The sequence below is a fragment of the Giraffa tippelskirchi genome, chromosome 1 (assembly GCF_054371585.1).
Source record: "Giraffa tippelskirchi isolate mGirTip1 chromosome 1, T2T-mGirTip1v1.2.pri, whole genome shotgun sequence".
Classification (NCBI taxonomy): domain Eukaryota; kingdom Metazoa; phylum Chordata; class Mammalia; order Artiodactyla; family Giraffidae; genus Giraffa; species Giraffa tippelskirchi.
Window position 1 is genome coordinate 56,277,637 of NC_137275.1, and position 23,625 is coordinate 56,301,261.

General features: G+C 39.0%; 2 protein-coding genes across 4 annotated transcripts in view; both read left to right on the forward strand.

Moving 5' to 3' along the window:
- ARAP2 (ArfGAP with RhoGAP domain, ankyrin repeat and PH domain 2) overlaps positions 1-23,625 on the forward strand; it is a 795,317-nt gene that overhangs the window by 270,591 nt on the left and 501,101 nt on the right. The window lies entirely within an intron of this gene.
- LOC145521001 (lys-63-specific deubiquitinase BRCC36-like) lies at positions 13,102-15,900 on the forward strand. Of its 2 annotated transcripts, XM_081528734.1 has the most exons (2): positions 13,102-13,606; positions 13,682-15,900. In XM_081528734.1, the coding sequence occupies exons 1-2, from the start codon at positions 13,140-13,142 to the stop codon at positions 14,007-14,009; spliced, it is 795 nt and encodes a 264-aa protein (XP_081384860.1). In that variant the 5' UTR covers positions 13,102-13,139; the 3' UTR covers positions 14,010-15,900. The 2 variants fall into 2 exon arrangements, with proteins under 2 accessions (XP_081384860.1, XP_081384773.1); XM_081528647.1 differs by having other exon boundaries at positions 13,102-15,900.

Sequence of the window (23,625 nt, forward strand, 5' to 3'; positions counted from 1 at the left end):
TATGTGTATGTGCATTTGTATATTTTATGTGTGTTTGTGTGACTGCCTCTTGAATTTTTTACGGACAATCTCACTAGACTTTTCCTTAATTTATTAATCTTCTAAAAGCATTAACTTTTGGATTTTGTTGATATTTTTCCTTTTGTCTTTTTTATATTTTTACTGATATTTATATTCTGCATTTATTTTCTTACATTCTATTTTTCTGATTTCTTTTGTTGAATGATTATTTCTCATTTATCAATATGTCTTCTTTGCTACAATAAGAATTTAAAGATAAGTAGATAAGTATTTCTTTCCTGTATGATTTTGGCTCTATCTCATCCAATTTAATGTAATTTAATTTATGTTACATTTTCTGTTTACCCAAGATTTGGTTAAAAGAATGCTAAATTATAAGTTGAGATTTTTAGTTATTTTTGTAATTTTATTTTGTACGATTATAGAAAATTTGTTTGGTACTTTTTCTGTAATTTTCAAGATTTTTTTCTGTATTGTAGTAGATACTCATTTTGGAGAAACTTCTGTGATTAGTTGAAATGAAAATGCATTTCCTGTCAGAGTTTTAAATATCCAAATATATATTTCAAACATTTCAATTATATTGTTAAGATTCTTGCATTCCTTCATTAAGCAAATGTTGAGTCAGTCCTATGTGCCAGTCATATTTTTTCTAAGCACTGAGAACATAGCAGTTAAAATACAAGCAAACAAACCCTTTTTATGGAGCTTATATTCTATCACAGAAAGAGAAAGGTATACAAATGAATAAGTAAATATATATGATATGTAAGATGGTAATAAAGGACATGGAGAAAAATAAAGCACAAAGTATTGGGGGTTGTGTGTCTGTGTGTGTGCTCAGCTATGTGTGACTTTTTACGACCCCATGGACCATAGCCTGCCAGAGTCCTCTGTCTATGGAGATTTTCCAGGCAAAAATACTTGAGTGGATAGGCATTCCTTTTTCCAGGGGATCTTCCCAATCCAGGGATTGAACCTGCATCTCTTGTATCTCCTACATTGGCAGGAGGATTCTTTACCACTGCGCCACCTGGGTTATTGGTTATTTTTTATGGGATGGCTTTCTCTTCAGGTAGGAGAACAAGTGCATGGCCTTGGGGATGGGGTCCTTTGGCCAGAGAGAAGTGAGTAAAGATGAGAGTGGCCGAAGATGAGGTTAGAGAGTTAGTGGGTAGCCAGATAAAATACAGATATCAAATTGAGGAGGAGGAACTAGCAATAAGACCCAGATGAAGTAGATAACTAGGTAAATAGGAAGGAAAAGATGATTAACCTGCCAGCCAAGAAGAGTTGGAGCAAGAGCGAGGATTTCCTATGTTCTTTATCTGGTTCTTTTACTAATAATCTGGGTAAACTTGGAACATTTAACCTTTTTGATTTTGAAACTTCTTAGCCATGGGTCCTGCCAACTCTAAATTTCTATAGCAATTAAGGATGCATTATTGTAAGTGTGGGCTAGATCATTAATCTACTGCAGAGGGATTGATTCATGAACAACTTTTAGGTTTCTCTACTGTTCTAAGAACTAAAGGAAGACAGTGACCTGTCCAGTGGCGCTACCAAGTAGATGGGTGCTTTCAGTTTTATCTGCATTTGGGTGAACAGGGCTTGTATGGTTGCTTGTGGTGCTGTTTGTTTTTCTTTTTTTTAAAGATCATTCAGAATAGTAAGTTCTTGGGGTTTTCTCAGAGTTTTGAGACTGTCAGTCTATTTTCACTACTGAATTCACAATGGTACAAATCTGTAATGCAATCAAAAGGTCTCAATCCAGTGTGTGCTCAGTCGCTTAGTCGTTTCTGACTCTTTGCAACCCCATGAACTGTAGCCTGTCAGGCTCCTCTGTTCTGGGATTTTCCAGGCAAGAATACTTGAGTGGGTTGCCATTTCCGTCTCGAGGGAATCTTCCTGACCTAGGGATCAAATCAGCATCTCCTACATTGGCGGGTAGATTCTTTATCACAGAGCCACCCAGGAAGCCCAATGCATGATATTAACTCTGCAAAAGGTTAAGTAGGAGGATTTTAGGTCCATTCTTGGAGATCAGTTAATTTGGTTACCTAGTTTGCCTGTGTAGAAAATGACTATGAAAGAAAGTTGCATTTTTATTGTCATTTCAATTCAGAGTTCACAAGATTTGGTTTCATTTTAGGTTTGTGATTAAATCTATACAAGAATTAAAGAAAAACAACAGTAACTTGCCTCACACTACCCTACCTCTCTTCCAATTTCTGTTCTCAGAAGCAAATAGTGTTTACTTTCAGCTTTATCTGATCTTTACCTCTGAATAACATATATATATGTTAACATACATATATATATATATACTGATATTATTCACTTTTCAATTTTTGATACTCTACATTGATAATTCCAATGTTCAATGAAAAATATAATGGAAACAATATTATGAGATGTACCTAAAACAGGACTAAGAAGAAAATTTATAGAACTAAATGATTATATTAAAAAGGAAAAAGACTTAAAAATCAATGATTTAAATATTCACTTTATGAAGTTAGGAAAAGAGCAAATTAAAGATAAAATAAGTACAACATCTGATTTCCTGCTGTTAAAGGTAAAGAGGTAGCTCCTTTACAACCCCCTATGCATTTCTCCCATATTCCCTTCATACAGTCTACCTCCTCTATGCTTGCAATATAGTTACAGGTTTCCCCTGCTATCCAAAAGTAGAACATTCCTATGAAATTTGCCATAAGCCAAAGTGGCATAAAGAAGCAATCACCCTAGGCCACTTCATGCTAATAGATGCAACAAAATAATTTGAGATAAATTTCAGAGGCTCACAGAAACAGTTCAAGCTATGGCTGCTTAATACAGCGATGCTGAGAGTAGATCCTGGGAGGGCACTTGGTGGTACCACTGTCAGTACTCAGGGTGCATGCCACCTCTATACTGGCTCACTGCAAAACAAATGCTATTTCCCTTTTGGCCATTGTTTGGTAAAAGCAAAAATCCTCTGATTTCTATGGGTTAGCAAAAACAGGTACTAATGTAGGTCTTTTGTAAAAGCAAAGTGACCATAAAGCAAACTTTGGTAAAGAGGGGGATATGTGCATAACCTTTAGATAACATTTCCATATGTTACATTTTCACGACTATGGTAGTAGTATTCATATTTCCTTTCCTGTGCAACTTTTTTTTCCTTGTAAGAAATAATTGCCTATATTCCTATTCTTGTTTTTGTTTCTTAATTTTCTGTATAACTGTCATTAGTGTGAATGTAAATTTTTCTCTCTGTACATGCATACATATAAAGTAACAAATCTTTTTTTTTCCCCCCTTGGAGCCGTGAGTGTTGCTAGAACAGCTGTCCTCCCATGTAGGTCTGGACTGGTTGCTCTCTACACTGGCTACTCAGACTTATCTTAGGGTTTTCTTATGCCATCACCTTAGGAACTGCTTTGTTGTCTCCTTTGTATTAAATCCCATTTTGCCTTTTTTCTTATTTGCCACCCTTTGTTAGGGAGAGCTTTTTTCCTAGAATTTTCCTAAGGAAATATACATGGAAGGTGATTCTTTTGAGAATCATGTCGTACCTGATAGTTTAACTGGATGAAGAAATTTAACATAAAACCACAAATTCTTTTTTAATAGATTTTGTTTTTGGAACAGTTTTAAGTTTACAGAAAATTTGAAAAGATATTATTAAGGGTTTCCCATTAGCCTCCCTCATCCAGTTTCCCTCATTAATAACATCTTACATTAATTAATATGGTACTTATTTTACACAAATAACCAAAAATAATATATTATTATATATATGTTATTTTATCTAAAGTCCATAGTGTATTCAGATTTCTTTGGTTTTTACCTAGTTTCCTTTCTTTTTTTTTTGTTCCAGGATCTCATCCAAGATTGCAACTTATATTTACTTGTCACATCTTCTTATGTTCCTCTTAGCTGTGGCAGTTCCTCAGACTTTCCTTGCTTTTGATGGCCTTGATAGTTTTTCATAGTATTGGTTAGGTATTTTGTAGGATGCTTCTGTATTATAATTTGTCAAATGGTTTTATTCTTATTAGCCTGGAATTAGTTATGGTTTTTTTGAGAGAAAGACAATAAAGAAAAAGTGACATGTTTATCACATTATATAAAATATATATACTATCATCAGGGTTTTTCACTATTAATATTGACCGTAATCACCCAGTAGATGTAGTGTTAATCTGGTTTCTTCATTAGAAAGTTACTCTTTTTTTCCCTCTTTCCCTGCTATACTCTTTGGAAGGACATCATTACACATAGCCCACACTTAAGGTCTGGGAATATACAGCCATTATCTATATAATTATCTATATAAATTACTTGGAATTCTTCTGCAAAGGATATTTGTCTGTTCTTCCCTACTTATTCATATGTTTGATCATTGATTTCTATCAGTATGGACTTGTGGAAATTTATTTTATATTTTGGGTTATAATCCAATACTACTCTGTTTTGTTTCTCAAATTGTTCCAGCTTTGGCTGTTGAGTCAGCTTTCAGTTTACTCCCGTGTCCTTTTTATAATCCCTTACATTTTTAAAGCACTGCTTTACTTTTTGGTACTACAGGATGCTCCAGGCTCATCTGTGAGCTCCTTGCTTCTATCCCAGGTCAGTCATTTCTCCAAGGAACAATGGTTCTTTCCCTTGGGGAATAGTATTAGAACCAAGATCCAGGCACTAGTTGTACTCTATTCTACTACAGCTGTCGCTCACTATTTATAATTAAGCTGATATAGGTCAGGAAGAAATCTTTTCAAAGTTTTACATCCTTGTTTTCTTTCTATAACTGCTCATTGTATATGATTTAGAAAGTACAGAAATAAATATATATATTTACATGTATGTATTTATATATATGTAAATAGTCTCAAAATCAATATTTAATTTTTATCTTGTTCTTTTTTTATTGCTTTTAAATAATATTCACTTTTCGTTGTATAAAATGTTTGCAAACATAGATTATAGTGTTTGTATAATATTCAATGAATGCACATAAATATTTCTATTTCTAAAGTTAAAGATTTAGGTAGCTTTCATTTTCAACATTTTAGGCAGAAAGACTATCTTTTTTTTTTTTTGAGTTTTATTTTATTTTATTTATTTATTTATTTTTAAATAAATTTATTTATTTTAGTTGGGGGCTAATTACTCCAATACTTTGGCCACCTCGTGCGAAGGGTTGACTCATTGGAAAAGACCCTAATGCTGGGTAGGATTGGGGGCGGGAGGAGAAGGGGACGACAGAGGATGAGATGGTTGGATGGCATCACCGACTCGATGAACATGGGTTTGGGTAGACTCCGGGAGTTGGTGATGGACAGAGAGGCCTGGCGTGCTGCAATTCATGGGGTCGCAAAGAGTCGGACACAACTGAGCGACTGAACTGAACTGAATTACTTTACAATATTGTAGTAGTTTTTGCCATACATTGACATGACTATCTTTTATTTATTTATTTTTTTACAGTTTCTTATACCACTTGTCTTTTTTTTTAAATTTATTTTAGTTGGGGGCTAATTACTTTACAATATTGTAGTGGTTTTTGCCATACATTGACATGAATCAGCCATGGGTTTACATGTGTTAGAAGTAGAATTGCCTGGTCAAAGAACATATTCAAAGCAAGATATACTTTGTCTACTTTTTTACCAGTACCAAAGTATCAGACTGTTCTTCTTTCTATCCCTTAAATGTCAAGAAACAATAATGGTTTGTAAATGTTAATTGACTAGAAAGGAATGGTCTCATTATGGTTTTATTTTTTACCTTTTATTACTGAGGAGTTTGGTTGCTATTTCATTGTTTATTTGCCATCCCCAAATGGACAATGCACACTGTCAATTAGACCCTCCACTGTTTAGCTCTCCCACTGGCTTCCATGGAAGATTCATGTAGGCATTTTATCAGCTCAGAAATCTTACTAGAAATTTAGAAGATCATAGGAAGAGGGCATTTGCACAGGTATATCTCAAAATTGTTATCTCCACCCCCTACCAAATCGCACTCCTGCCCTCCATTTCCTCTTCATTTTTCTCCCAGAATTGATTCAGACCAAATTGAGGTTCCTCTGGGCTTTCAACATCTGCCTCAAGGGCCTTTTAAGATATTCCTTATGAGGAATTCCAGTGAATAAAGTTGGTTCCATTTTAATATAGCCATAGTTTTTCTTTCATGAACTTTGTGTTTGGTCCTTTAGTAGATGCCATTTTGAAAGCAGATAAATACTACTTATTTATGTAATATCAACATATTTGTTAGATGCTGGCAGTATGTCACACAGACACAATACTCAACAGCAATGAGGGAGAGCAAATACCAAATGCTGTTACTTCAAGTTGTTCAGAACTGTGTGGGAGACACAGCGTCATCACTATTTTAAAGCAAATAAAAATTATTTTAATCACATTAAGCCATGAAGCTCATGTTAGAAGTATCTCTAGAAAGGGAATATGTCTCTCACTTTAGTTATTATTCCCCATGGAAAACATCTGAGAACATACTCAAAATGTCTTCCCCCAAAAAAGCCAAATTAAAAAGACCTGGAGATAGAAAGACATAGAGGGAGAGGAAAAGGAATGGGAAGAAGAAAATAAAATTGACACAAAAATAGACAAAAACATATGTGCTATGGGGATGCATGTATATTGATAAACTGTAAAGTTTGAGAAAGAACTAGAAAGTCTAGAACACTTTTATATTTCAAACCTTTGCAATATTTTTAAGTTCATTTTCTCCACCTTTATTTTTCTGTTTCAAATTGGTAACTCCTAATTCTAGCTATTATTTTCCCTAGAAAGTCTCTCAAATTCAGTACCTTTCTCCTTTTCCATCCACAACGGTGTAACACTAGACCAACTCTTTACTCTTCTGTGGGCAATAAACCTTCAGGATCCACTGTGTTACACATCCCTCTTCCCTCCCATGGGCCAGAAGAACTTGTCTGTCTTCTTTCACATTGCCATCCCATCTGCATTATATCCCACTTGGGCTCTTCTTGGAGCAGTGTGCCAGTCCCTCATTTCTCCTTAGGCTGCTGTTTTTGAAACATCAACACAGTTCTTTTTGGGGTTCTTAAAAAATATCTTTGTTTTCTTGTTTAAAGCTAAACAATCAAATTATATGAAAGCAAACAACAATAAACCATTAATTAGCCATATTGCCAACTAGCAGTAATGTAGTTATTAAACTCTAGGCGTCAGACTTTGTGATAAGATGCTTGCATGTACCATCCAGTTTAATCCTAGCAGTGGCCTTATGAGATTATACTGTCTATGAGATATTTGTGCTATCTCATTTTACACAGGAGAACCCCAAATCATTGAAGTATGGAAAGTGATAAAACCAAAGTTACAGAATGGCAGGAAAACTTAAAAGAATGAAGAGATTTTTCACTGATTTTTTTACATTGTGTAAATTTAAGATTATAATATGTGGATTTGATACATTATATATTATAATATGATTGTCATTGTACCTATAGTTAACACCCCTATCATATCACATAATTATCATTTTTGTGTGTGGTAGGAATAATTAAGATCTAGTCTCTTAGTCAGCTTGAAGATTATAATAAAATATTGCTGTCTGTGTTCCCTTTACTGTGTGTTAGATATCTAGGACTTATTTATCTGCCAGTTCTAAGTTTCTACCCTTAAACAATATCTCTGCTATTGCTATTTTAACTGTTTATTTTACTCAGCATTAAGTAGTGCTTGGTTTAGACTATTGTTTCAGGACTGATTCCTTATAGATGTCACTCCTGACAAAGTCATTCTTAACCTTTCATTTGACTATTTTTGCTCCTGGAAGAACTTATTCTGCCCCCTTGCAACATTTTCTATTTACCTGAATTCTCACATTAAAATCTCTTTCCCTTTTCTCATCGTTATCACTAACTTCATTCATTCACATGTTTAACAAATCTGTTGTGTTCTACTAAGTTTCATAGGTGCAATGGCTATAGCATTGAACAAGACAGACACAGTTCTACATTCTAGTAGGAGGAAAAAAATAAATGGTGCATAAATAATTCTAGATATTCTTAGTGTTAGGAAGGAAATAAACAGTGGCTATTATAGGTCATGGGAAATAGATGGGGAAACAGTGGAAACAGCGTCAGACTTTATTTTTGGGGGCTCCAAAATCACTGCAGATGGTGATTACAGCCATGAAATTAAAAGACACTTACTCCTTAGAAGGAAGTTTACGGCCAACCTAGATAGCATATTTAAAAGCAGAGACATTACTTTGCCAAAAAAAGTCCATCTAGTCAAGGCTATGGTTTTTCCAGTGGTCACGTATGGATGTGAGAGTTGGACGGTGAAGAAAGCTGAGCACTGCAGAATTGATGCTTTTGAACTGTGGGAGAAGACTCTTGTGAGTGTCTTGGACTTCAAGGAAATCCAATCAATCCATCCTAAAGGAGATCAATCCTGGGTGTTCATTGGAAGGACTGATGTTGAAGCTGAAACCTCAATACTTTGGCCACCTCATACGAAGAGTTGACTCATTGGAAAAGACCCTAATGCTGGGTAGGATTGGGGGCGGGAGGAGAAGGGGATGACAGAGGATGAGATGGTTGGATGGCATCACCGACTCGATGAACATGGGTTTCGGTAGACTCCGGGAGTTGGTGATGGACAGAGAGGCCTGGCGTGCTGCAATTCGTGGGGTTGCAAAGAGTCGGACACGACTGAGCGACTGAACTGAACTGAATTGTAGGTAATCACGGATGGCTTTCTTTAAATAAGGTGATGTTTTCTGAACAGATGACATTTTTGCCAGAGTATGAATGAATGATGAGAAGGAGCTAAAAATAAAATATTCTGGGGAAGTAGCTCTTCCTATATAGGCAAGGATAGGTTCAAAGTCCTGAGGTAGAGAAAAGGAGAGACAGGGAAACGGTAAGGTTAGAATGGTGAGAAGAGGGGATCCAGTATTTCTTAAAGGCACTGAAGAAAGAGGGATTTATTGAGATTACAATGAGAAGCCATTGGTGAGCTTTAAGCAAGGGAGTGAAGTGATCAGATTAGTGGTTACACACAGACAGACACACACACACACACACACACACACACACACAAACACACACACACTATAATGTTAGGGTAAGTGAAATTTTTAGGTGCCAAAGAGTGAGTGATTCAAATTCTCGAAAGCTCATATGAGTTTTATTTATATCCCAGAGGAAAGCTCCAAATTCTGTTCTTTGGTTTACTGCAAGAAACTTAATTTAAGAAAACCCTTGGCTATCACTTTTCCTAAAATCAAACCACTTTTGTTTTTCTTTCTTGGTAATTTTTTTTTTCTTCCACATAGGGAAAGCAATGAGATTTAAACATTTTCATAAAAGAAAATTAGTGATCATGTTGATAGATCCCTAGATTCCTGTAAAAACTATGTTTTTCCTGCAGACTGAATCCAATAGTTTGATTGTAAGTCTTGTTAGGATTATACCTAATTTGCACATGAGGCAGAGAAGGAAAATTTGGCTTTTCTGTAGACTTTTGAGCCCCTGGGCCTTAGATACATCATATGTAAAATGAGAGAATTGGTTCAAAATAGATCTCAAACATGACTATTGACACTGTGGGCTGGATAATTCTTTGTTGTGAAGGGCTGCCCTATATATTGCCATGTACTTGTCAGTATCCCTGTCTTCTATGTATTACATGCAAGTAGCATCCTCTAGATAATCAAGAATGTTTCCAGACAGTGCCAAATGTCCCCTGGGGTCTCAAACTCTCCTACAATTGGAAACCACAGGTCCAAAAAACTCTTTAATTCTCTCAGTTCAGTTCAGTTCAGTCACTCGGTTGTGTCCCACTCTTTGTGACCCCATGAATTGCAACACGCCAGGCCTCCCTGTCCATCACCAACTCTCAGAGTCTACCCAAACCCATATCCATCGAGTCAGTGATGCCATCCAACCATCTCATCCTCTGTCGTCCCCTTCTCATCCTGCCCCCAATCCTACCCAGCATCAGGGTCTTTTCCAATGAGTCAACTCTTCGCATGAGGTGGCCAAAGTATTGAGGTTTCAGCTTCAACATCAGTCCTTCCAATGAACACCCAGGACTGATCTCCTTTAGGATGGATTGATTGGATTTCCTTGCAGTCCAAGGGACTCTCAAGAGTCTTCTCCAACACCACAGTTCAAAAGCATCAATTCTTCGGCGCTCAGCTTTATTCACCATCCAACTCTCACATCCATACACGACCACTGGAAAAACCATAGGCTTGGCTAGACGGACTTTTGTTGGCAAAGAAATGTCTCTGCTTTTAAATATGCTATATAGGTTGGCCATAACCTTCCTTCCAAGGAGTAAGTGTCTTTTAATTTCATGGCTGTAATCACCATCTGCAGTGATTTTGGAGCCCCCAAAAATAAAGTCTGACACTGTTTCCACTGTTTCCCCATCTATTTCCCATGAAGTGATGGGACCAGATGCCATGATCTTATTTTCTGAATGTTGAGCTTTAAGCCAACTTTTTCACTCTCCTCTTTCACTTTCATCAAGAGGCTCTTTAGTTCTTTTTTGCTTTCTGTCATAAGGGTGGTATCATCTGCATATCTGAGGTTATTGATATTTCTCCCAGCAATCTTGATTCCAGCTTGTGTTTCTTCCAGCCCAGCGTTTCTCATGATGTACTCTGCATATAAGTTAAATAAGCAGGGTGACAATATACAGCCTTGACGTACTCCTTTTCCTATTTGGAACGAGTCTGTTGTTCCATGTCCAGTTCTAACTGTTGCTTCCTGACCTGCATACAGGTTTCTCAAGAGACAGGTCAGATGGTCTGGTGTTCCCATCTCTTTCAGAGTTTTCCACAGTTTATTGTGACCCACACAGTCAAAGGCTTTGGCATAGTCAATAAAGCAGAAATAGATGTTTTTCTGGAACTCTCTTGCTTTTTCGATGATCCGGCGGATGTTGGCAATTTGATCTCTGGTTCCTCTGCCTTTTCTAAAACCAGCTTGAACATCTGGAAGTTCATGATTCAGGTATTGCTGAAGCCTGGCTTGAAGAATTTTGAGCATTACTTTACTAGCGTGTGAGATGAGTGCAATTGTGCGGTAGTTTGTGCATTCTTTGGCATTGCCTTTCTTTGGGATTGGAATGGAAACTGACCTTTTCCAGTCCTGTGGCCACTGCTGAGTTTTCCAAATTTGCTGGCATGTTGAGTGCAGCACTTTCACAGCATCATCTTTCAGGATTTGAAATAGCTCAACTGGAATTCCATCACCTCCACTAGCTTTGTTCGTAGTGATGCTTTCTAAGGCCCATTTGACTTCACATTTCAGGATGTGATCACACCATCGTGATTATCTGGGTCGTGACGATCTTTTTTGTACAGTTCTTCTGTGTATTCTTGCCACCTCTTCTTGATATCTTCTGCTTCTGTTAGGTCCATACCATTTCTCTCCTTTATTGAGCCCATCTTTGCATGACATGTTCCTTTGGTATTTCTAGTTTTCTTGAAGAGATCTCTAGTCTTTCCCAACCTGTTGTTTTCCTCTATTTCTTTGCAGTGATCACCGAGGAAGGCTTTCTTATCTCTCCTTGCTATTCTTTGGAACTCTGCATTCAGATGGGAATATCTTTCCTTTTCTCCTTTGCTTTTCACTTCTCTTCTCTTCCCAGCTATGTGTAAGGCCTCGTCAGACAGCCATTTTGCTTTTTTGCATTTCTTTTCCATGGGGATTTTCTTGATCCCTGTCTGCTGTACAATGTCATGAACCTCTGTCCATAGTTCATCAGGCACTCTATCAGATCTAGTCCTTTAAATCTATTTGTCACTTCTACTGTATACTCATAAGGGATTTGATCTAGGTCATACCTGAATGGACTTGTGGTTTTCCCTACTTTCTTCAATTTAAATCTGAATTTGGCAATAAGCAGTTCATGATCTGAGCCACAGTCTGCTCCCAGTCTTGTTTTTGCTGACTGTATAGAGCGTCTCCATCTTTGGCTGCAAAGAATATAATCAATCTGATTTTGGTGATGACCATCTGGTGATGTCCATGTGAGGAGTCTTCTCTTGTGTTGTTGGAAGAGGGTGTTTGCTGTGACCAGTGCGTTCTCTTGGCGAAACTCTATTAGCCTTTGCCCTGCTTCATTCTGTTCTCCAAGGCCAAATTTGCCTGTTACGCCAAGTATTTCCTGACTTCCTACCTTTGCATTCCAGTCCCCTATAATGAAAAGGACATCTTTTTTGGGTGTTAGTTCTAGAAGGTCTTGTAGGTCTTCATAGAACCGTTCAACTTCAGCTTCTTCGGCGTTACACTTGGCCTTAAATTTTAAATGCATCAGAAGCTTCAGAAATAGAGCTACTGTTGCACTTTTGATATTATGTTATTTATGAAGACATTTTCTGCTCAGAAATGCTAAGCTGTTTTCCCTCTTCACTGTTTTTATCACCGTGACACCAAATTACTGCTCTAAAGCGACTCTTACCACAAAAATCAGTCTGCTAAAGCCACAGTGTATATTCCTGTCTCAAAGGTTGCTTTTTGCCCACTCCCAAGGCCCAGCCCCCGCGCGCCCACCCACTCCGCGCCCCAGGCCCCGCTCCCACATCCCAAGCCCCGCCTCCATGCCCATACTCCCGCCCCCCTCCCCCGCCCCGCGCTCGCCCCTCTCCCCCGCCCCGCGCTCGCCCCACCCCGCCCCACGCTCGCTCGCCCCCCTGCCCCTCGCTGGCCCCACCTCCCCGCTCCCACCTCCCCAGTTCTGCCCCCCCGCGCGCCTACCCACCCCGCGCCCCAGGCCCCGCCCCAGGTCCCAAGCTCCGCCACCCCGCTCCGCGGCGCCCCAGGCCCCGCTCCCACATCCCAAGCCCCGCCTCCACGCCCAAACTCCGCCTCCGCGCACCCGCCAGCCCTGCGCCCCAGGCCCCGCTCCCACGTCCCCAGTTCTGCCCCCGCGCGTCTGCCCACTCCGCGCCCCAGGCCCCGCCCCTGGTCCCAAGCTCCGCCCCCCAACCAAGCGCCCGCCCGCCCCAGGCCCCGCGCCCCAGGCCCCGCCCCCCGCGGAACCCGCCCCTCTGAGCGGTGGGTTGGCTAGGCTCGAGCTGTCCTGAGGCGGACGTGAGAAGGCCGAGCCAAGATGGCGGTGCAGGCGGTACAGGCAGTCCATCTGGAGTCAGACGCCTTCCTCGTGTGTCTCAACCACGCTCTGAGCACGGAGAAGGAAGAGGTGATGGGGCTGTGCATCGGGGAGGTTGACACCGTCAGAATTGTTCACATTCATTCTGTCATCATCCTGCGACGTTCCGATAAGAGGAAGGATCGCGTGGAAATTTCTCCGGAGCAGCTGTCTGCGGCTTCGACAGAGGCAGAAAGGTTGGCTGAACTGACAGGTCGCCCCATGAGAGTTGTTGGTTGGTATCACTCCCATCCCCATATAACTGTTTGGCCTTCACATGTTGATGTCCACACGCAAGCCATGTACCAGATGATGGATCAGGGCTTTGTAGGACTGATATTTTCCTGCTTCATAGAAGATAAAAATACAGAGACTGGACGGGTACTCTATACTTGCTTTCAATCCATACAGGCCCAAAAGAGCTCAGAGTCCCCTCGTGGTCCCCGAGACTTCTGGAGCTCCAGCCAGCACATCTCCATTGAGGGACAAAAGGAGGAGGAAAGGTACGAGAGAATTGAAATCCCAATTCATATTGTACCTCACGTAACCATTGGGAAAGTGTGCCTTGAGTCAGTAGTTGAGCTGCCCAAGATCCTGTGCCAAGAAGAACAAGATGCGTATAGGAGGATCCACAGCCTTACACATCTGGACTCAGTAACCAAGATCCATAATGGCTCAGTGTTTACCAAGAATCTGTGCAGTCAGATGTTGGCGGTCAGCGGACCTCTACTACAGTGGTTGGAGGACAGACTGGAGCAAAACCAACAGCATGTGCAGGAGCTGAAACAAGAAAAGGAAGAGCTTCTGCAAGAACTTTCTTCTCTAGAATAAAGCAGGAGGCAGAACGGGGAAGAATGAAAATATCCAGGTATAATGTTAATTAGGCTAAATCCATTTTGAAGAAGAAAAGTTGGGAGGACTCACATTATGTGACTTCAAGATTTACTATAAAGCTGCAGTGATCAAGACAGCCCAACTGATTCTGAAAAGGTACAGAAGCAATTCAACAGAGGAAGGATAGTCTTTTCAACAAATGGTGTTGGTACAGTTGGCAAAGAAAAGGAATTTTGACCTAAACTGTATACCTTATACAAATTTAAAAATGTATCATGATGTTAGGTGTAAGATGTAAAACTGTAAAACCTTTAGGGAAAAAAAATCATAGAAAAATCTTTAGGATCTTGGGTTAGGCCACAAGTTCTTGGCCTTCACCCCAAAAGCACAGTCCTAAAAGGAAAAAGTTGATATACTGAAATTTATCAAAAGGAAAATCTTCTGTTCTGCAAACAATTTAAGAGGAAGATGATATTGAGAGAAATCACTTGCAAACCCTTTATCACAATGAATTCAGAATATATTGTATAAAATCAAGGGTAAAAAAAAATACAATTAGAAAATGAGCAGAAGATATGAATAGACATAACACTGAAGAGGAAATGTGGGTGGCAACAAAGCATAGGAGAAAATGTTGAATCTTATTAGTAATTGGGATGCAAATTAAAACCACAAGGAATTATGACTACATACTTATCAGAATGGCTAAAGAAAATAATAATGAAAATGGGGACTTCCTGGCAGTTCAGTGGTTGAGACTTTGCCTTTCAATGCCAGGGGCATGGGTTTGATCCCTAGTTGGGGAACTAAGATCCCACATGCCTCGGGGTGTGGCCAAAATTTTTTTTTAAAATAGTGAAAATAGCAAATGCTGTTGAGCATACAAACTGGAGATCTCATACCTTGCTGAATGGAATTGGTAAATGGTAAGCCACTCTGAAAAAAAGAGTTTGGAAACTTCTAATAAAGTTAACGTGAAAGTGAAAGCATTAGCGGCTCGGTCATACCTGACTCTTTGGATCCCGTGGACTGTAGCCTGCCAGGCTCCTCTGTCCATAGGGATTCTCCAGGCAAGAATACTGGAGTGGGTTGCCATTCCCTTCTCCAGGGGATCTTCCTGACCCAGGGATCGAAAGTTAAACATACATGTACTTTATTACCCAGCAATTATTTTTCTGGACATCTATCCCAAAGAAATGAAAACCTATTTTGGCACAAAAACTTCTATACAGATGTTCTTAGCACTTTCATTTGTAATAGCCCCAAATGAAACAACCCAGATGTCCTGCAGTTGAGTGTGCAGTTAAACCAACCATGCACACCATGGGATATTACTCGGCAATGTAAAGAAACAGAATATTGATAGACACAACTTGGATGGACCTCAAGTGTATTATATGAACGAAAAAAGTCAGTCTCAACAGGTCACCTACTGTATGACTGTATTTGTATAACATTCTAAACTCTTGAAATGAAAAAATTATAGAAATGAAGAACAGATTAATGGTTGGCAGGGATAGGGACTGGAGGAGGTATGAGATATGGGTGATTATAAAGGGTAACAACACAAGCAGTTCCTTTGTGCTGATGGAACAGTTCTATTTCTTGATTGTGGTGTTGATTACATGAATGTATATCTGTGCTAAAACTATATAAAGCTACACAAACAAACCCACAAATGAGTGCATGTAAAATCTGGTGAAAGCAAATAAGGTCTATGGTTTAGTCAGCAGTATTGTACCATTGTCAATAGGTTGGTTTTGAAGTTGGACTATAGTGATGTGTTAAGATCTTACCACTGGGGGAAATTGGGACTCCCTGTACTATTTTTGCACCCTCTTGTTAATCTGTAATTATTGCAAAATAAAGAGTTGTAAAAAAAAAAAAAGGTTGCTTTTTTTTTCAGGTATACACATTTTATCTGTCTTTTTAAGGATCAGTGGTTCCATAAAAGAAGAAGAAAGGATTATGTATTTGAGTATGTTAGGATAGAAGTAAAAGACAATAATGAATTAGATTAGGGCAGTAACGGGAGTATTAGAAACAAATGCATTGATTTAAGATATTTATGTGTACAGTCAAGCTGACACATTTTGGTCATGGATCTAAATGGTCCGTGAAGGAAGAAAGGTGTGCTATGAAGATTTTTATGAGGAATTATCAAATTATTAAAACCTTTTCTTTGCACTAGAAAAATATAAATAATTCCCTTCACTACTAGAAAGAAATTAATTGTTCTTGAATCTAATGAATTGGATTGTGGTTTAATGAGCTCTCAATATATAGAGTAAAATAAAAAGGGAGTATGAGGTTTGCCATGAAGGAATAGGAAGTAAGGATTTCCATGAGACAGGCAGAGAACTAAAGAGGCTTCAACCTTTGTATTCTCTGAGGTCAGGAGAAAGATGAAATAGGTGGAGTATTAAAAAGGCACGAAGAGTTTGGGATCTGATTACAAAATAGTTTCCCTAAAACAGGGCACTTTGGCTTAAAAGTGAAGGATTGTGCATAGACGAGGTACAAGGAGCTTTGTTCAAGTGCCCCAGGAACTTGTGGAGCAAAGCCCTTTTTTCCCTTGTTTTCCTTTTTAAATTTGTGATTTTTAAACGGACATGATTTTTTAGAGCAGTTTTAAGTTCACAGGAAATTTGAGAAGGCACGGAGTTTTATAATTTACTTCCTTCCCCTTCACATGCAAAGGCTCCCTCATTATCAATATTCCCCACCAGAGTGGTACATTGATGACAATTGATGAATCTAATACGTTGACATGTTATAATCACCTATAGTTTGCATTAGGGTTTACTCTTGTTGTACATTCTATGGGTTTGGACAAATGTAAATGGCATATATCCACCATTATAGTAACGTACAGAGTAGTTTCACTGACCCAAAAAACACTCTGTGGGGAAGCTTTCCTTCCAAATGTTTAATTGGGAAAATGAGCAGTTGGGATGACAAATTCTTCAGGAAGCTTTGGACTCCTGTTTGAGACCCATCTTCGCCTGCACAACTGCTGCAGAGTCCCCAGGACCTGACGCCACTAAAGCCATCGCTGAGCCATAGACATGCCCTGGCAAAGCTCCCTGGTGAGGGCATCCTGGCCTGCTTGCTCCCACCGGTCTCCCTGTGGCTGCTACAGCTGGGGGATTTACTTCAGTGCCTTTTCAAAAGGTTCTCTAGCCAATTCAGAGCCTGCAGCAGCCTTTCTGCCTCTTTTTCTAGGATACATGCATCGACAGCAGTTGCTGGGTCAGTGGTCCTAGTGTCAGGCCTGCTCTCATGTGAAGTTAATCCCAGCACTAGAGGCTGCGCGGGTCTTAGAGGAACAGAGGTGCAGGCGCAGAAAGGTGACCGGTGGGAGGAACAGGCCTTGGCCTGCCCTACGGGAGGTCCTCAACACACTGAGGCCAGAGCTCAGTAGGAATCCATGTAGCTGGTGGGTTCATGGTAGGACCATGGATATGGGCTTCAGGGATGGGCGTGGGGCTCCAGCAGGTGCCCATCAGAAGGCTAGAAAGATTCCTTTTTTTTTTTTTTTTTAATTCAAGGTAACACTTTTTCATGGAAATCACTCAGTTGTGTCCAACTCTTTGTGACCCCATGGACTGTAGCCCATCAGGCTCCTCTGTCCATGGAATTCTCCAGGCAAGGATACTGAAGTGTATTGCCATTCCCTTCTCCAGGAGATATTTCTGAGTCAGGGATCCAACTGGACTCTCCCGCACTGAGGGAAGATTCTTTACCAACTGAGACACCTGAGAAATCCCATAAAGTTAGAAAATTGCATTACATTTTGCTTATGAAATAAAGTGTGATTATTTTATTGCAATATCAAAAATGTTAAATTAGATGATATCATAGATGGTTATGTTAAGTAATAGTACATAAAATTAGAATGATATTTAAATTGTCTTGCTTTTCCAGTGCATAGAAAATTCACACAGCAGAGAGAAGGTGTCATGCCAGCTTAAGTTTACCAGGATTTTTTTTCTTTCTTAAAATTTTATTTTACTTTTTTATTCAGGTATAATTAACATATAACATTATATTAGTTTCAGATGTACAACACAATGATTTAATATTTGTATACATCACAAAATGTTTACCACAGTAAGTCCAGTTAAAATCTGTCACCATACATTGCTATAAAATATATTTTCATTTGATGAGGACTTTTAAGATCTAATCCCTTAGCAACTTTCAAATATACACAATATTATTCGCTATAGTCACCATACTGTATATTATATCCCCATGACTTACTTATTTTTAACAGATAATTTGTAATTTTTGATCCCCTTCCCCGATTTCACCCAAACTCAGTTTTGATTAATGTAGCTTTGTAATATAGTTTGAAATCAGGTAGAAAGATGCCTGCAGCTTTTTTCTTCTTTCTCAAGATTGCTTTGGCTGTTCGAGGTCTTTGTGGTTCCATATAAATGTTAGTATTGTTTGTTCTATTTCTGTGAAAAATGCAACCATAATTTTGATAGAGACTGCACCAAATCTATAGTTTGTTTTGGGTTTATGAACTTATTAACAATATTACTTTTTCTAACTCATGAATGCAAAATATCTTTACATTTGTTTGTGTTTTGCCCAATTTCTTTATCAGTGTCTTATAATTTTCAGCATACAAGTCTTTCACTTCCTTTAGTAAAGTTATTTGTAAGCGTTTTATTATTCTTAGTGCAATTATCAATGAGATTACCATTCATTTCTTTCTGATAAGCTTTAATTGGTGTGAAGATATGCCACAGATTTCTGTAAGTTGATTTTCATATCCTACAACTTTACTGACTTTGTATTAGTTCTAACAGTTTTTGGTAAAGTCTTTATGATTTTCTATAGGTACAGTCATTTTCAAATAGTGACAACTTTACTTCTTTTCTGACGTGAATATCTTTCTTCCTTAATTGATTTGGCTAGAATTTTTGATACTATGTTGGTTAAAAGTGGTGAGAGCAGGCATCCTATCTATTTCTAATCTCAGATTTCAGCTTTTTACCACTGAGTGCAATATTAGCTGTGTGTGTGATTTATAGCCTTTACTACAATGAGGTACATTGAGATATATGCCCACTTTGTTGAGAGATTTTGACATAAAAGGATGATGGATTTGGTCAAATGTTTCTTCTTTATGTATTGTGATGATCACATGATATTTATCCTTTCTTTGGTTAATGCAGTGTTTTGCATTGATTGGTTTGCGGATATTGAGCCATCTTGGCATCCTTGGAATAAATCCCGCTTGATCATGGTATATGAGCTTTTTAATGTGTTGAATTCTTGGCTCCCTAAACCTGGATGTCTGTTTCCTTCCCCAAGATAGGGAAGTTTTCAACCATTATTTCTTCAAATACATTTTCTACTCTTTTTCTCTTTTCCTTCTGGAACCTCTTAATGTGAATGTTAGTATGCTTTATGTGAGCCCATAAGTCTCTAAGCTATCTTCACTTTTTTTTTTTGCTCAGATTGAATGAGTTCCACTACCCTGTTTTTTAATTAACTGATCTCTCTCTATTTAGTCTGATTTTAAACACCTGTATTGTATTTTTCAGTTCAGTTATTGTATTCTTCAGCTCTGAGACTTCTATTGGTACTTTCTTATATTTTTCTATTATTTTGTTGAAATTCTCACTGTGTTCATCCTTCTCCATGTTCACTGAGCATCTATATGATCATTACTTTAAACTCTTTATAAGGTAAATTGCTGATCTAACGTTATTAAGAATTTTCCCTCAGGTTTACCGTATTCTTTTGCTTGGAACATATTTCTCTGTTTCCTCATTTTGCTTGACTCTCTGTATTGGTTTCTGTTTATTAGTAGAAACAGCCACCTCTTCCAATCTGGAAGGAGTGGACTCATGTAGGAGATAAATCTTAGTGTTTAACCTCAGCCTAGCCCTTGGTCGTCTCTCAAAACTCTGTGTCCAAGCAACCTATTTTGAACACCTTGCAACAGTTGAGAATATATCAAGACCTATCAGTATTCCAAAGGGGAGGATCTCAGTCAGCTCCTACATTTAGGCTGATTGGAAGCCAGACCCTCAAGCAGCAGCTTTTAAAATATTCAGATTTATACAGTCCTGTGGGACCGCAATATTAGCCCTGCTGGCCACCAGAGCTAGACCATCTGTCCTGGGTATTAGTCTCAAAAGTCAGGGCTCCAGACAATTGTTTAAACTCCTTCCTGGGAGATGCTGGTAAGCTGTAGTAAGGCAGAAAGAGAGCACAAAGATGGCTCCTGCCTTCCCAGACTTCTGGAAAGACCATGCACTCAGCCCTTAGATGTGTTTAATTAGAATCCTTCCCCCTCAGGCAGCAGCTATGATGACAGTCTTACAGGCCTATTTCACAGAAAGACTGAGCTCCTGAGTCTGTTGCCTCTTGCTATGCCCTGAGGGTGGTAGTTGTTTAAGAACTCTTTCTGCATTGATTACAACCCTGTGGGACCCATGAGTGCAAGCTTCGTTGGACACCAGCGTCAGAAAACGTAGAGGTGTCCCCTAACAGCAGCTGTAAAAGTTGGGATGTCAGACAAATTTATAAGCTCCTCTCTTTGAGACAGCAGCAAGTGGCAGTGAGGCAGAGGGAGGAAGCAGAGATGGTGTCCACGGGCCTCTGTTTCTTGAAAACACTTCCATAGGCCTCTCTAGATGTGTGCCAGGCCAGAAGTCTGCCCCTGAGTCCAAAACTTTTGGATAAGCCAATAGATCTCTTTCTCAGCAATTCTAGGGCTGTCTTTCAGTCAGCCATCTACACAATGTCCTGGGGATGGTAGTATATCAAGAACTGTCTCTCTGAGTCTTACAGTTCTGTGAAACCCAGGAATGAAAGACTTTCTTGCCTTCAGAGTCAAGTGATCAAGACCCTGGATGGCAATTGCAAAAGCCAGGTCACCAGATGCAAATTCTAGGGCCCCAGCAGTTGAACGTAAAAAAAAAAACAAAAAACACCACACACCCCTTTAGGAGATAGTGGCTTGCTGGAGCATGGCAGAGGGAGAGAGTGAAGCTGGTGCCTGTCATTTGGAGGCTAAAGATGGCAGTAGGTGAGGGGAAACGTTAAGATTTTTTTTAAAAAACTGTCACTGGCTTTTGCCAACCAGTCTCCATTTCTAGAGAGTATTCCAGCAGGTCCCTTTAAGATTAGGAAATTAATCTCTTTTCCATCAAGTCTGGATACTTTTCAAATGACTGCTTCTGTGAATACCCTGGGGTGAGTGAGTGCTTGCATGAGCCCTTTGAAAACCTTGTTTCAGTCTGTTACAGGCCTTTGGGTCTTGTGAACGCAAACCCTGTTAATTTTCAAGGCCAGATATGTTAGGGGCTTGTCTCTTGGGTGCATGTCTTAAAAGCTGGGTGCCTGATGTGGATTATAAACCTTTCACTCCTCAGAGAGATGTTCTGGGTTTGTGAGTTTTCTTCTTATTGTGGATCATCACACCAGGAATGGAATTTATGGCAAGATTATGTACTAGCTTCTCCTATCCATTTTCAGGTGACCTTATTCTCATTTGTCTGATGTGAAGGAGTTTCTCAGCTAGTTTTCAGATTTTTTCCAGAGGAAGTTTTTTCATATGGGTTTGGTGTCTCCCCAGGAGGGAGTTCTGGCTCTTCCTAGATTGCTATCTTGAACTACCAATATTTTTTTCCTAAATAAAAGTTGTTAGTGATTTGAACAAAGTAAATGTTATTTTGAACAAGTATTTCTAACAGTTCTTGAGACAGATATTAACAGGCAAATAAGTGGGTCTAAATCATGATTCTGCTGCTTGCGAGTTTGGTAAGCCCTAAATAAAGAAATTTTCTTTCAAAAAGATTTTATTTATAACCCAGAACAGGAGGCTTACTTTATAGCTTAGCTTTTAAGTATTATATAATTTATCTGGTTTACTTGACATGTAGGGAGTCATTGAAAAGTACTCAAAGCACTTTAGAAGTCAAGAGACATCTTCTAACCTTCATGATTTTTAAACTCTCAGCTATGTGGCTTTCCCACCTGCCAGTTCTGATAGAAGAATGGCCCTGACTTAGTATATCTTTCTGTTAGTTTGCATCCATTTGTTCAAATTCATGCTCTAAGTTGTTTCAGGTCTGCATTTACCAAGTTAAACCAGGAGAGATTTCTATCCTTATTGACTTCTGTCTTAACTACTCCAGCTTCCTTAGTTCTGGTGGTTTATGGGGTAACATATTTATGAACACTTTTACTAGTTGCTGTGTCTTGTGGATGATGATGACAAAATAACACACAATTTTTTTCCATAGCTGGACACCAACAACAGGTACTTTTTTTTTTTTTTTTGCTATTCACCCTAAATGTGAATCCTAAGCAGAATTTGTAATGTGAAGGGAAGTTGCTTATGAAACTCTTCTACATGCTTCTCTTTGGATAGAATCCAATACACCAGGATTAATCACTTGATTTTCAGATCTCTACCCCTATTATGAAACTGTCACCTTGGCATGCCTTTCCCTAGAAAGTGTCCTATGAGTCAGAATTTCTGCTCTCTTCATTGCTACCAAAATTCGCTTGATGAGTTTTCAGAGTTCTCAAGCCCACCTTTAAGGTTGCTGATTCTCTGGAAGTAGTCACAGGATTCCATAGCAGATTATGCCCATGGCTAAGATTTAGTACAGAAAAAAGACAGGGAGTAAGAACAGCAAGAAGCGAAACACTAGGTAGAGTTCAGAGAGGCCAAGCACAGGTTTTTCAAGTCCTCTCCCATTTGGGGTCTTTGTATAGGATGTGCTTTTCTCTGTCTGTAAATTATGGATATATTGGGAAAACTCTCCTGAGGGAAGGATATATGGAGAGCTAGTTACGTAGGCAAGCTATGACAAACATAGAGAGCATTTTATTTTATTTTATTTTTTTAAAATAAATTTATTTATTTTAGTTGGGGGCTAATTACTTTACAATATTGTAGTAGTTTTTGCCATACATTGACATGAATCAGCCATGGGTTTACATGTGACAGCATTTTAAAAAGAAGGGACATCACTTTGCCAACAAAGGTCCATGTAGTCTAAGCTATGGTCTTTCTAGTAGTTGTAAGAATGCGGGAGTTGGAACATAAAGAGGACTGAGCACTGAAGAATTGATACTTCTGAATTTGAGAGTCCCTTGGACAAGACAGCAAGGAAATCAAACCAGTCAATCCTAAAGGAAATCAACCCTGAATATTCATTGGAAGGACTGATATTGAACTCCAATACTTTGGACACCTGATGTGAAGGACCAACTCATTGGAAAAGACCTGGTTGGATAGCATCACTGACTCAATGGACATGAGTTTGAGCAAACTCTGGGAGATAGTGAAGGGACTGGGAAGCCTGGTATGCTGCAGTCCATGGGGTTGCAAAGAGTTGGACACAACTTAGTAACTGAACAACAAGTCATGTAGGAATATCCTGTTACACAACAAGTCATGATAACAAAATTAAAGATGCCAACAATGAAACCTGGCAACCCTTGTCAGTCTTGTACAATAGAATCTTGACAAGTTCATGTGACATGGTCTGTTGCCCCCAGGTGTATACAACACTACTATCAATTATCAACATAATGAGTCTTCTGAGGGCCAAGTTCCCAGGGGTTGGCC

What these genes read in the sequence shown, in the direction of transcription:
- LOC145521001 (XM_081528647.1), top strand. Translation starts at nt 13,140, where the DNA reads ATGGCGGTGCAGGCGGTACAGGCAGTCCATCTGGAGTCAGACGCCTTC.